At 29.3% G+C, this 14923-nt stretch overlaps 1 protein-coding gene across 4 annotated transcripts in view; it reads left to right on the top strand.

Moving 5' to 3' along the window:
* LOC119616077 overlaps nucleotides 1–14383 on the top strand; it is a 37892-nt gene extending 23509 nt beyond the window's left edge. For 3 of the 4 annotated variants that reach the window (XM_037972231.1, XM_037972232.1, XM_037972230.1), the window contains 5 exons: nucleotides 7988–8750; nucleotides 8826–9020; nucleotides 9238–9369; nucleotides 9427–9739; nucleotides 12901–13103. In XM_037972231.1, the coding sequence (XP_037828159.1) occupies nucleotides 8430–8750; nucleotides 8826–9020; nucleotides 9238–9369; nucleotides 9427–9739; nucleotides 12901–13103 (1164 nt within the window). In that variant the 5' untranslated portion in view covers nucleotides 7988–8429. Of the gene's footprint in view, nucleotides 1–7987; nucleotides 8751–8825; nucleotides 9021–9237; nucleotides 9370–9426; nucleotides 9740–12900 lie in introns of all 4 variants that reach the window. The other variant, XM_037972229.1, reaches the window with a different exon arrangement.
* The last annotated feature ends 540 nt before the right edge of the window (nucleotides 14384–14923 follow it).

Genomic DNA, 14923 nt, shown 5'->3' with positions numbered 1-14923 from the left:
TGTCTGTATTTCCAGGTAGAAACATTATTGTTTCTTATACTCTGGCATCCTTTTAAATAAATGTGTTTGTAGTTTTTTATATGTATGTTTGCATTTACTATATTATTATTTTCTATGTTTCTGAATAGGTAAGAATAAGAGAACATTTACAATGTGTCATGACCAAATGTTTTATAAAATAATGTGTATGAGTGTATGTGTGTGTGTGTGTGTGTCTATGTAGCACTAAAAAGGTATTTGTGTGCATGGAAAAACATGTAATGTTTATGACAGTTTAACTAAAAGATCCTTTCAACTGTTACAACGATAAACATGGTCTCTAAAAATATTATTTTAAAATAATAAAAAACAATAAAGAGAAAAAATAACTGAAGAAAAACTATTCTTAATAGAAATAAAATTTAATTTTTCACAATTTACTATTATAATAACCGAGGAAAATTTTTGAAAAGAATAATTAAAATCCAAAAGAAACTTGTTTTCAAGTTGTATGTTAAACAATTGTATAACGGAACCTTAATAAAAACAAATATCAACTAATTGATATTATAGCTGCAATAACAACTACCAAATATTAAATTTTAATCCCATAACACGTATAAGTTATAAACAAATTTTAGATCAATCATACGCCTCTTTGAAATGACAAAAATTGAACAATTTTATTAAATACTAGCTATACCCAGTGTGCTTTGCTACCCTAAAATCAATATAAATAAAAAATCTTCTTAATAATTTTGAAGATTCTAACAGTAATGTTTTCCAGAGATGCATTTTTTCCGAACGTTAATTAAGATTTTAATGTAATCGATGACAAATTAAAAAAAAATCTAATATTTTCCCAGATATATGAAATTTTGTATTTAATTCATATAGGGGGTGCCAAGACCCCATTGAAAGTCCGCCCGTTATTCTCTAAATGTTCACATTAATGTCAAAGATCTTCATGTAGAATTTGAAGATTCTAGCTCTAATAGTTTCTCAGATAATTTATATGGGGGCTCCAAGCCCCCCATGACGAAAGTCCGCTCTTTTTTCTCCAAAATGTTCAGATGAATATTTAAGTTCTTAGTGCAAAATTTGAAGAATTTAGTTCTATTAGTTTCCCAGATAAACCAATTTTTGTATTTTATTAATATGGGAGGTGCTGCTCCCCTCATGGGTAGTCCGCCAATTTTCCAAAATGTTTACATGGATGTTAAGGTTACTCGTGCAAATTTTTAATATTCTAACTATAATAGTTTCCAAGATAAACGAATTTTTGTATTTAATTTATATGGGAGGTGTCACGCCCCCTAATGCTAATCCGCCCACTTTTTGTCTTAAATAATTATATTGATACTAAAGTTGCTCCGACAAAATTTGAAGACTCTAACTATTATATTATCTCAGATATACTAATTTAATATTTTCTTAACATGGGCGTGGCACGTCGCCCACATGAAGTTTCAACATAAAAAGTAGCCTATAGTTCCTTCCATACATACATGAAGAAACTGTGAAAATTTCAGGAAAATCGGACCAGCCGTTTAGCAGTCTATAAAGCACAAACAAACAAACAAATATACATACATACAAACACACTTTCATTTTTTTTAAATTAACGCATTAAATTCAAAAATATTTAATGTTAATGCAAATTTAATGCATTAAATGTACCCATGTTAATGTTAATGCAATAAACTTTCATTAACATTAATTTTTTTAATGTTGAAAAAATTGTTAATGAATTAACATATTTAATGCACTTATCCCAGGTCTGTCTAATAGTTTGTATTGCTAGTCCGCTAATTTATTACCCAAATATTCACATTTATGCCAAAGTTATTCGTGCAAAATTTGAGTATTTCAGCTCTAATAGTTTCTGAGATATACAAATTTTTGCATTTAATTCATATGGGAGGTACCAAGCCCCCCTCGTTTTTCCCCCACATGTTCATATGGATTTTAAAGTTCTTCCTGCAAAATTTGAAAATTCTAGCTCTAATTGTTTCTCAGATAAACTAATTTTATTTTATTTAATTCATATGGGAGGTGCCTCGCCTCCTATTGCTAGTCCGCCTATTTTTTGTCCTAAATATTCATGTTGTTAATAAAGTAGCCTATAGTTCCTTCCAGACATACAGGAAGGCACTGTGAAAATTTCAAGAAAATCGGTCCAGCAGTTTAGCCGTCTATAGACTTCAAACAAACAAACAAACCCACAAACAAATAAACACTCATTCATTTTTATATATATAGATTGTTTTTATTTTATAAAATTCCTGTTTTTTCGAATTACATAATAAAAATTTATTTGGAAAACATCAGTTTTTGTATTCATGTGGTTTTTATTTTTACAGCAATAGTCTGAAATATTCATAAATAAAAAATTCCCACAAAAACTTAATACATACATATTATAGAAACTGCAGTGTATAAACAATTTAAGTTTAATGTCAATGTGTGAAATTACATACATATATCTGCAAAAAATATAAATGTATATTAAAGTAACAAAATAGTAAATTATAAAATGAAATACATATACCATAGGAAGTCTTATGCTTTTTCTCAATGAAGGACTTTACCCTAAGAAAAAATTGTATACCATTTCCTATATTCGTACTAAAATTGCCTCACAAAATGTCTAAATGACGAATTGTACTTTGAACAATATCATATAAAATAAAATCCATTTAACAATAATTAAAAACCACTACTGCATTGCTTAAATGCAAGAGCATTTTAAAGTAAATCACCACAAATTCATTTCTTACCAAACAACTACATCGACAATTTCTCTTAGGAATGTTGAAGTGGTTTGCAGATAAAGTTGTATTTGGTTTTCTTTGGAAAATGTTTGAAAACGTTATCACAAGACAAACACTTTAATCAGGATTGTATAGGTTTGAATTAAAGTTAGTAACTAGAACCTACAAACAACAAATCGTATAAACGTTTTGGTTAATATTGTTCTTAGTTCTTGGTTTGATTAAATAACATAAATACTATTTATTTATTAAATAGTAAGGAATTATCAAGCAATATAATGATGATATTAACTTTAATAAAGAGCTACAAGTAAGTAAATATACATAGTAGTTATGACCGACTATATGATACTCTACACCTGCTACAAAAAGGTAGAGTTTATATGGGAGCTAGAGTCAAAAATGGACTGAATCTCATTGGATGAAGGTGTTAATTTCTTTAATTTTCCATAGAAAGTTATTGTTGATAATTTAGCTGAAATTGAGAATTTGAAAAGCTTAAACCCGATTTTGATTAATTTTTTGAATATTTTAAAATTTTTCCCATATAAGCGCATTTCCAAACTTTTTGCCGCTTCTAAACCCAAAAATAATTACATACATACATCCGGAGTAGTCCAGCAAAAATAAAACGAAGTACTTCCAAAAGAATAACATTTATCACCACTTCAAAAGTAGTACTAAATGAATTTTTTAACATTCTGAGGAAGTGATGTTTAAAGACTTCCGAAGATGCGAAAATAATTATAGTTTTTCAATGTTGAAGATATATTTTTTATTTTTCCATTTTTAAATGGGTCTATTTAGGCCAAATTAGTTGTATTCTATAATACTACAATTTCACTTCCGAATAACTTCCAAAAAAGAGCATAAAAATTACTTCTTGAAAATGACTTCAGATGTAGTGAATTTGGAATCAAATTAAAAGGACATCCCTCCTATGACAAGCCTGTGTTGAAGTAACCTCTTTTTCAGGTCTTTTAGTACTTCTTTTTCGCTTCTTTGGAAGTTCTTTTTTTTGCTGGGAGGGTATAATCTCTCTTGTAAACATCATATAGTACTTATTTTACAAGTTTGATGAAATGGAATAAGGAACTTACATTTTAAAAGTATGTTTTCGCATATCGATTAGCACCATAACCAAATATTCCCTCAAAAGTTGAATTGTTTGGTCGGCATGCTGGCTTCATATCTATTTACTCAAGGGGCTATAGTTACTATTTATTTTCAACCTTCTACGGTTAAGTCTACATACTTTTCCTATTTTAATTCTTTGGTAAATAGTAAGTTAATACTTAAGTAGAGTTTAAAATAAGCTCATTTATTTAGTTTCTTAAATATTGATTTATGCAGTGGAACAAATATATTACAAATTATGAATACTAACCACACAAATATGAAGAAATATGTATGTATGTATGTAAATATGTATATGATAGTGCAACACACGTAGTATTTTAAATACACAGAAAAAAATGGAATTCAAAATCAAACAAAAAATTCATAAAGTCAAGTATTTTTTTTACTAAAATAGGACCTATCACGAAATTCGTAAAATCAAGTACTCAAATTCGTAAATTCTTTATTGAAAAAATTTCAGGATTTTTCTTATTAAAATAATATACTATTTACGAAAAACATTAATAAATAATCGCAACATTTCCAAACAATTATTTCACTGAAACAATAACACAAGTTATTAGTATTTGTACTGAAATTCAAGCAAATAGGTTATCTGAAACAGTTAAATTATTTATTGTATTTTGGCAATAATAATAAGCAAAATTTTTTATTGAATCTATAAAAATTTTGTTAAAAAATATATACTAAGTTTTAACAAAAATTGTACAAAAAATATTTAAAACTAAAAGTAGTAAAAAAATTACATATATACTTACAACATTTTTAAGAAAACGTTTCTAATTCTAGAAACTATTATTTTGTACTGTGAAAACTGAAACACTTACATTAAATGTTATAAACCAAATAAGAATTATATCAATTCATTTTAGTACATTCCAAAACTGGTTTTATTTTTGTATTCCATATGCTGACATAAAAATAAAACTCAAACAAAAACATTTATTGAATCAGTAAAAATATTTACTGAAAATTAAATTTATTTCAATAAAGTGTTTGTTAGAAAATATTTTCCTTCTGTGTGAACATCAAACAAATTCGTTATAAACCCAAATAAAAATATTTATAAAAATCTAAATTAAATTTAAGCAAACGATTGTTAAGAAAAAAATTGTGCATATTTTTTTCTGTGTACGAAGCCAAACACTGAAACGCACATTCTACAAATGTTTGTGCTATGAGGCGTTGTTTGTTATTGTTGCATAAATCGATTTGAGGGTTATTAGACTGAAATATTTTATTTGACTTTAGTTTTACCCAAAAACATGTCATATGTATATGTGAATGTAGTTTTACATTATTAGGGTGCTTGTATATACAATTGCATCGTTTAAGCTCAAATATCGAATAAAATCGTCATGAATTATCGTGTAGTACAGGAAAAGTTTAACCTAACATTATAGTAAATAATTGGAATTGCTATTTCTGAACAGCACATTACTGAGTAAATGATTGTTAAAATCTTAGACATTTGATAGTCTGAACTAGCTGGTCATACCATGCACTATAGGTATATGAAAACTGTCGTTGAAAATTGTTAAACCCCTAATGTTCATACATACCTACATACTGTTTACATATTTACAACAGTTTTATTTGCATAAACTCAAACAGATAATATCAGTTTTACAGCATCCACCTTTTGAACTCTCGTATTGCATTTTGATGTGATTTTTCATTGGTTTAAATTATGTGATAACGTTTCAATTTGCAGCAAAAGCAAGTTATTCAATTGTTACTTCTATAAATGACCTACATATACAAATGTTAGTATGTATTTGTTTGCATTGGAAATCTAGAAAAATATTTTATATAACAATCAAATAAAATATGAATTAAATTTGAGCAACATGAGAATAAAATCTGTTGCATATGTGCGAAAATCTAATATAGTGGTGTCTATATAAAATAATCGCTTGTATAGGAAATATTCTTGAGAAAAGTTCGATAATTATGTAACTGAAAGGGATCATAGCAAAAGTATTAGAAAGCACACTTAGGCGCCACCTTCTGCAATTCCTCTAAACAAGAGCTATTTTTCCCCATTGCAAAAACTTAAGAAGTGCCTAACTAATGACAAACTGGTTCCTTTAGAAGCATTTTAAGATGATTTTTTTACTATTCAACTGCAACATATCTAATTGCTAGTTTGGTAATAATGAATATAGAGTAGTTCGATAGCATTCGAACCACCTAATTAATTTTTCCAAATTTTTGAGCTACGAACTTATCAAATCCTGTTAAATGAATGTTTTAGAATCACTTATGTATTTTTAATTAAACATTAAAGCTTATACTGTATAAAAACATAGTTTTGTATCTAATGTCCATGTTTTGGTTTCCTCATTCCTTACAGCATTTCAACTCTGTAAATTAACCTCATAAAAAAAGTTAAAAACATTAAATCCCTTGTACCAACAACTCAACAATTAAAGTCATGTTTGTTTTATACCCTACACTAATATAGTGGGAAAGGTATAATCGGTTTGTTCTGATGTTCGTAACACAAATAAATATGGGTTTATCTTAATCAGAATCACTCCTTGTGTTTGTCGATTAAATCGTGAATCAAACTACAGATCATAACTTTGAGGTAAAATTCGTGAGGCTTGTAACCACCAAATTGTAGAAGCTAATCTGCTGTTGCCCTGCTAATCTACTTTTGGATATTACAGCAGTTTTGTTATTATATAATAGGTTATAGATCCTAACCACGAAGTAGTGAATCGTATAGTCGGAATGTATCAACTATATTTTAGTACTTTTTGCAAGTGTTTGTGTGTGTGTTAATTGCCTAAAAGCGGGCAACACACTGTAATTTCAATGTGTTGAATAATTTGTTATTGTTTTATATCGGTGTGTGTGTGTGTGAGTGTCTGTTCTATTAAAATGCGGTGATTGTTTCTACTATGGTACCAGTATGAACAGCAATTGTTATTTGTAACTAAACTGAAATTCTGCATGACAATAATAAAAATAATCCTTTTACCACATTATGGTAACAGTCTATATGTGTAAATGAGGAAGTATACACACACATACAAACTCACATGTATACTTAAAACTCGAAAACTTATAACAAAACACACGTATAATATCTGTCTGTCTTTTTGAATGTTTGTCATACTATTAAGTAAGTAAAGTTGGTTGTTTTTTATATTTGTTGCTAATATTATTAGTCGTACTGTATAATATAACAATCTAAAGTAAGAATAGGTTTCATTTCCGTTTTACAAATTTAAATTATAATATGAGCACGCGACATAACGGAAGCGCATTCATGCATTTTATATCACTCTACAAAAATAGTAGAAAATAAAAACAATCATACTTTTACGATTTATGAAGTGTTTTTTCAACGTACATACATATGTATGTAAGTATATGCATTTGTGCGAAATATTATGTAAATTTACACGATTTTAATGAATTTAACTGAAAAGAAAATCACATAGTTTAGGTAACTATTGCGATTGTATATCAGAAGCGTAAGATGCCGAGGCCTAAGAAAGTTTGGGCTACACGCGAGAAAATTTATCGTAATTCTTGGACAGTGACATCTTTTCAATTCCTTAAATCTCTTGGGATATATAACATATTATCAGTCTTGCTGCAACGATCATTATCTGTTATAATGCGATATATCAAAGGCGTTTGATAAAGTGTGGCATGGTGCACTTATATCATAACTTATTGCATTTGGTGTCGCTAATAATAACTCTCGATTTTAGTTTCTCAGAGATCACACTACACGAGTTGTTATAGATGGGATCTCATCAAATGAGTTCAAGATAACTTCAGGGGTACCGCAAGGCTCCGTTCTTTCCCTTACCCTATTTCTTATTTTCATAAATACTTCCAACTCTATCTGCTCTTTTCCGATGACAGTAATATCTGTCATTCTTACTCATTTAATTATAGGCCGAGAAAAATTCTTAAGCTAAAAGGGTTTATAAATTATACTTTTCTTACGCCTCTGACCGGGAGACAATTTTTGAATTCCAGTTACTTTTCTATTATAACATTTTAAATGAACATGATTATTGCAAGTAAATTAATTATCACTTTTTATTTGTTTTCTTTCTCTATTTTAGATTCAATTATTGAAACGACAACAACAAGAATAACAACTGAAACAAGAAATATAATAATAATAATAACAACAAAAACACCTAAACTAAACAATCTTTAAACTTCCTTTAAACGTACAACAAGAACAACAATAAAACTACAAAAAGTTTTATAAAACACAATCCATCCAAAAGAGAGAATAAGGACAACCAACCAACACAAGGCTAAAACAAACAAACAAACACACTCAAAGAAACACGCACTCAAAACTAAAGCAAAACAAGAGAGTGTTTGAGAGAAGAAAGAGAAACAACGTTAAGTAATAAGAGATTGAATTGAGATTGAAAAAAGCTATTCAATTGCGTGATTGTGTTTTGGTGGTAGTCGTAGGCCAAAAACATTTTCAAATATTAAAAATTTCTTCGCACAAGATCCGGTGATGTGGGACAACCCCCGCAGCGGGAAATGCAACAACCCCAACGTTACATACCGTCTGTATCTGATCTATATGGAACGGACGAGATAGAACTTCTACTGGACGAAATACGTGAACTAGAGCCGGTCTGCTGTCAGCTGGACGATGAACAGGATTTTGAAATAGCTGGCAGCAGAGCCGGAGAGCTATCATTATCCTTGGAATCGCCGCTGGGTACGTGCACGTCGTGGGATTCCCACGCCAATTATAAGCAGCGTACCGCCCAAACGCCACTGCCATGGGGTGTTGCCCTACACTGTGATCCGCAACATTTAAAAACGCCTACAGGGATTGTGCGAATACTTTTGGTGGTAAATGTTGATTTTATTCGAGAAAAATACCGAATAATTTGTCTAATCTTTAATTTCTTTATTTAATAATTTCAGTTGTCCTCAGCCGCTTGTCTTGCCTGCGAATGTTCGGCGGGTACTGTTCAAGTCGGTCTCTTTTTACTGCCACTCATCGGACGCCTCAGATTGATGGTGTTTTGTGCATTATTCTCCCTTTTAATCACATGTCTCATGATATTTCTTGACGTTTCTCATATAGCTCTAATGTTTCCCTTCAATTGGACAAAAGTTGTAAGTATTTAGAAGTTAAAGAAAATTTAGATTGAGAATATACATAAAAGTGGGAAAGATTTAGTCTCCTTAAAATTAAATGCAAGAAATAAATCTTGTAAACTTTACAATCTAAAGTCATGACTTACATAATCAGTTCGAAATTCATTATGATTATAAAAACTTGTAATCGATCATAATATCAATTAAATGTAATCTAAATAATATCTAATTTCAGAATACATGGATGTACCTGAGTATTGGTTTAATATTGATTTTGAGCTCTACACTTATTATGCACATGGTTCTCTTTGCCGAAGAGTACACCTGGGTGCCAAAATACACAAAGGACACCTTGTTTACATCAGCGGTAAGCTATATGTCTATTACATATCTAATCAGATAATAATTATATGTGTTCTTGCAGATAATTGGTTATATTTGTGCTGTAGAATCATTTATATTATCAGGTATTGCCTCATGGCCATGGACACAATATCGTCATGTTCCAGATGACGGTAGCGACATGTATATTGAGGATCGTGAGATGACACCCATGAGTCCAATCGATAGTACTGATGTGCCGAATAATCACCATCAATTACCACAACAGCGACCACAAAATCACAATAATTGTAATAATAGCGTAACAACGCACAGTGAAACAAATCACCACAATCAACAAAATCGTACAATATCATCACCAACGTCCTATAATAATCAAAAGCCTTATATACCTGGTATGTGTACTTAATAGGAAATAATGGGAATGCATTTATTATTAGTATTTATTTTATTTCGTTTAAGATTTTTAAGTTCGAACCTGTCAAGTTTTAACTTTAATCAGGTTATGTTATTTTGATCGTTCGTTTGCAATCGATCGGAGAAACCCATTCAAACCCCATTCTTAATTTACGTAAATTCTTCAGCGATTGAACCCACTACCACTAATGATGGGTCCGATATAGAATGAAATTGATCTTCCAAAATGTCATCGTTTATCTTAGTTTTTCTATCAAATTCTTAGGAATTTTATCTTGTATTACTGGGAGATAATTACTTCTGATTTAATTTGTCGCTTGTCCTGTATTGTCCTATAACTATTTCTTGGCATTACACATTTTAGGAACCAGAGACTGATCACGGTTGTTGGGTTTTATGACTCGGACATGTTCAGCAACTCGATGTTAGGCTAGTGTATGAAGTTTCTCGTCATTGATTTGCATTATTCGATAGCGAAATGGTGTGAAAATGTTTAATAAATTATTTTGTGAATAGAGACAAAAGTAATCTTTACTCTGACATGTTTTCAAGTATTTTATAGATCCGGGATTAGTTTTAGCTGGCTAACATGATCAATTTATGCTTTTGTATCTTCTACACAGAGGGAAAAAAGACGTTTTAAAATTACCAAATTAACACCAAAGTGTATATAATTTTTCAATAACATTCGTTGAAAAAGTATGTAAGGATAGTTGTCATATCTTCAACAAAATGACAACAATGCGTTTTTGCAATAACGATGCGTTGTCAAAATGATAAATGGGTGTTATTTAAATTTGTATCAATTTCAATTTTCTACTGATATTTTCCTCTGTGTATACATGTACAAAGCTGGTCCCTGAAAACCTAAAACGCACCCGGTGTAGATTTTATTTCGGGTGTTAGACGGTTGTATCGAAATAGTCCCTTGTTTGTATTAACATTTAATAATTATTTACTCTCGGCATTTGTTAAATCCAGGTGACTGAAAACTTGAAAGAGGTTTTCAATATTCCCGTGTCGTTCTCAAAACTTATCTGAGGAAACAAAAATATAATGGGTGTATCCCATAAATTTAATGCTATCAATACCCATAACATTGCGTTCGTTAACGTCAGAGATATATCACATTGAAGGGAGGCAGAACAGTAACAATCTATGTGAGCCATTTTCTTACACTTGGACCATGTGTGTATCGAATATAAACAATTTCCGACGTATTGAAGATCGCCACAAAACCAGCATGATGCCCTTGGAGTCTTTGTGTTGTTTAGATGATAGAATCTTTTGCGTTTCATTGACAAGATTCTGAATTGGTAAACATTGAAGTGATTTGATTTTAATAGTTCGCACTGAAGATAAAAGTGATTTTTGAAATCCTTATCAGACTTGCGTTCGATAACATAACACCATCGAATATATTACGATTCAAAGACTATTCCACTGTTTGGCTTGTAAGTGAAATTATTCATTGAATTCGCCAGTGATTTCGATATAGATAGTCCATTTATGCCAGTTTATATAAATAAAGGTGTCTTCGCGCTGTTATAACGTCTCAAGTATAGCCATAAACAGGGAGTTTTAAAATTTTAGGACATATCTCAAAAATCTGATGTGATTGAGAATTTCTTATATTTGGATTAAGCGTAGTTAGTTTAGGGTATACTGGGTTTGTGTTGATGTTTGTAACGCACAATAATACTGGTCCTATACATATAAAGTATACCAATCGGCTTAGAATCATTTTTTGACTCGATTTAGAAAATTTGAAGATAATTCAATAAAATTTGGGACGACGCCTATTGAAAATGGTTATGATCGGCCCTAGGGTTCTATAGTTGAAACAAAAAGTCGACTTTTCGACTTTTCGACTTTTTGCATTTAGTTAAAAGTCGACTTTTCGACCTTTCGACTTTTTCCATTTTATGAAAAGTCGATTTTTCGACTTTTCGACCTTTTTCATTTATTTAAAAGTCGACTTTTAGACTTTTCGACTTTTAGTACTTTATAAATGGTCGACTTTTCGACTTTTCGACTTTTTCCGACTTTTCGACTTTTTCCGACTTTTCGACTTTTTCCGACTTTTCGACTTTTTTCGACTTTTCGACTTTTTCCGACTTTTTTCGACTTTTCGACTTTTTTCGACTTTTCGACTTTTTTCGACTTTTCGACTTTTTTCGACTTTTTCCGACTTTTTTCAACTTTTCGACTTTTTCCGACTTTTCGACTTTTCGATTTTTTACGACTTTTTGACTATTTTCGACTTATTTCGACTTTTTTTCGACTTATTTCGACTATTTTATACTTTTTTCGAGTTTTTCCGACTATTTTAGAGTTTTTGACCTCTTTTCCACTTTTTTAAAATTTTCGACTATTTTCGACTTTTCGACTTTTTTCGACTTTCTTCGACTTTTTTCGACTTATCGACTTTTTTCGACTTATCGACTTTTTTCGACTTTTTTCGACTTTCCGACTTTTCGACTTTTATTTACAAAGTCGACTTTTCGACTTTTTTCATAGACGATAGTCGAGTTATCGACTTTTTTGGAACAAAATAGTCGACTTCGACTTTTCGACTTTTTTCGACAAAAAGTCGATTGTTCGATTATTCGAAAGTCGATTTATAGAACCCTAATCGGCCCATTATTTCACCTAGCCCCCATACAACAGAACTCCCGAATAGGGCTTGTAAACCTTGTAATCAAACTACAAGCAATTTTGAAGATAATTCAATTAAATTTGGCATATGATCTTCTATAGTACTAGAGACGAAGCCTATTGAAAATGGTTAACATCGGTGAATTATTTTACCATAGTTTTGTTTAATATCTCGACAAAATGCTGCAAAACCAAGTTCTATACTAGCCTTGATGACCCTCATGAATATTATAATTATAGGCCTTCATCTGACCCTAGACTCCTTCAAAATTTGACTTAAATATCCCCAATTTTATATATAGTATATCTCAGACAAGGTACAATTCATCTTAAATGCTTTATTATGAACACTAAACCACATTTTTTGTATAACTGGTGTAGGGTTGTTTTTGTTTTAAGTTTTGTTGTCCTGTGCAATTTAATGTTTATTGTATACTTTAATAAAATCAATAATTAATCAATTCAAATTTTTCTTTTTCAGCCAAAAGACCCAATGAATTAAATAATCAAAGACCAACACTGGGTCATACTCAAACAACCCGTAAACCGAATCAACGTTATCGTGAGGGTTATCACTATCAACCTGTTGCGTCTACGTCCCGCCAGAGTCCCACATTCGTCTTAGGCGATGATATTGGGGCCGGTCCATCCACATCCCGATCCAATGATAATTCTAGTGCGTGATAGTTTTTATTCCTCATTACATTAATTAATATTTAATAAACAAAAGAAATACATAAATTTTTAAAAAACCCAAATAAAAAAAAAATAATTGCATTGAACAAATCTTTGGACAAAAACAAAAAAAATTAAATGAAAACCAAAAAAAACAACACATTTTTTTTAAATCATAATGAAAATAACAAAAAAAAAAAAAAAAAAACAAATAATTAGTAACGATATTAAGAAATTGGAAATTTAATTGTAATGAAAAATTAGTTAAAATTAAAAAAAGAACAAAAACTGAAAACAATAAAATTTAATTGGAAACTTTAAAAGAAAATTTAAATTGTATTAAGTATGAAATGAATAAAACAATAATACCGTTAAATTTGTATCTGTGTAAAATTAAATAAAATCAATAAAGAAACTTTAAAATGAAATATAACTGGAAATTCAAGAATTTAAAATACATAAACTAAAAAATGGCAACCATTGAATTAAAAGAAAAACAAAATCCAAACATATTTAGAACAAACAAGCAAAAAACTATAGATTATAATAAAGACAAAAAAAACGAGAAATAAGAACAAATAAAAACTACTAAATAAAAATAAATTAATTAATAAATAAATACAATACATAGATAAAATGAAATAAAACAGTACTGAATAACAAATTTCGAAAGGAAAATTTAAGCAAAAAAAATTTAAATATACATACACAAGCAAACACCTTTTTTCCGTTACATTAACTAAAACAGACATTTCTTCTCCCTCTCCCCCCTCCACAATATAAGTTTTGTAATTTTCTAAACATTTTTAGAAATTAATAAAAGCATAATATGGTATTTGTAAAAAATTTTTTATAAAATCAAATAATTTAAAAATTTGTTTTTTTAAATAATCAAATAAAGTTAAAAATCACTTCAATTACAGCAAAATAAATTATGTAACTAACAGTCAACACCAAACTACAACAACAAGGACTTACTGTTATACATACAAAAACATTTAGCGAAAATGAAAACAAACACAAACATTTCGTCAAGCATTGATGATCAATCAATCTCACTTCCTTCCCCCTTAAAAAAAACACAAACAAACACACGTACATACGTACATACATACTCGTTTGCATATTAAGAATAATTAAGAGAAACATACAAATTTCTTTTTAAGGATTTTCTTTTTTGGAATAATTGTATTGTATAGGTACCGTGAGTATCCAAATCCTATCCAGCCATAGTAAGAGAGTAGTCTAACTAACAACCAACCAACAAACAAACAAACAAACAAACAAACCATTTGATACTTTAGTCAAAGAGAAATTAAAAACGAAAGAAATCAATTAACAAATAAACTGCAGTCAAAAACAATGAAATAAATGAGAATAAAAAAGAAGTTATAAATAAATAATTAAATAAATGAAAAATGTTATGTATGTAATTGTATCCCATTTTTTTGAAAATAACAAACAAAAAAGCATCAATGAACATGACCTACATATAAATATTAAAAAATAATAATAAAAACAATATGAAATAAAACAAAAAATACTCATAAAACACTTGTAATCGAAAAATAATAACAAAAACAGAAAAGTAAAAAAACAAACATATTTTATTTTTGGTTTTTTGGTAAACAAGAGATTAAATAAAAAATTAAAAAAAAAGAAAATAAATAACAACAAAAACTAATTAATTAAGCATGAGAAGAAAATGAAAATCATCTTGTTATAAACGTAGTTTTGCTTATTTTTTAATAAAGGAATAACAAAAAAAAAATTATATAAATGAAAAATTGTATCAATAATTTAAAAGTGTTTTTTATTTATCAGGTCTG

Source organism: Lucilia sericata, unplaced genomic scaffold (genome assembly GCF_015586225.1).
Source record: "Lucilia sericata isolate MDLA Ls3-8-SP2 unplaced genomic scaffold, ASM1558622v1 Contig000056F_arrow, whole genome shotgun sequence".
NCBI classification, from domain to species: Eukaryota; Metazoa; Arthropoda; class Insecta; order Diptera; family Calliphoridae; genus Lucilia; species Lucilia sericata.
Note: the sequence above shows the minus strand (reverse complement) of the source record. Positions and strands in the feature narration are given on the sequence as shown.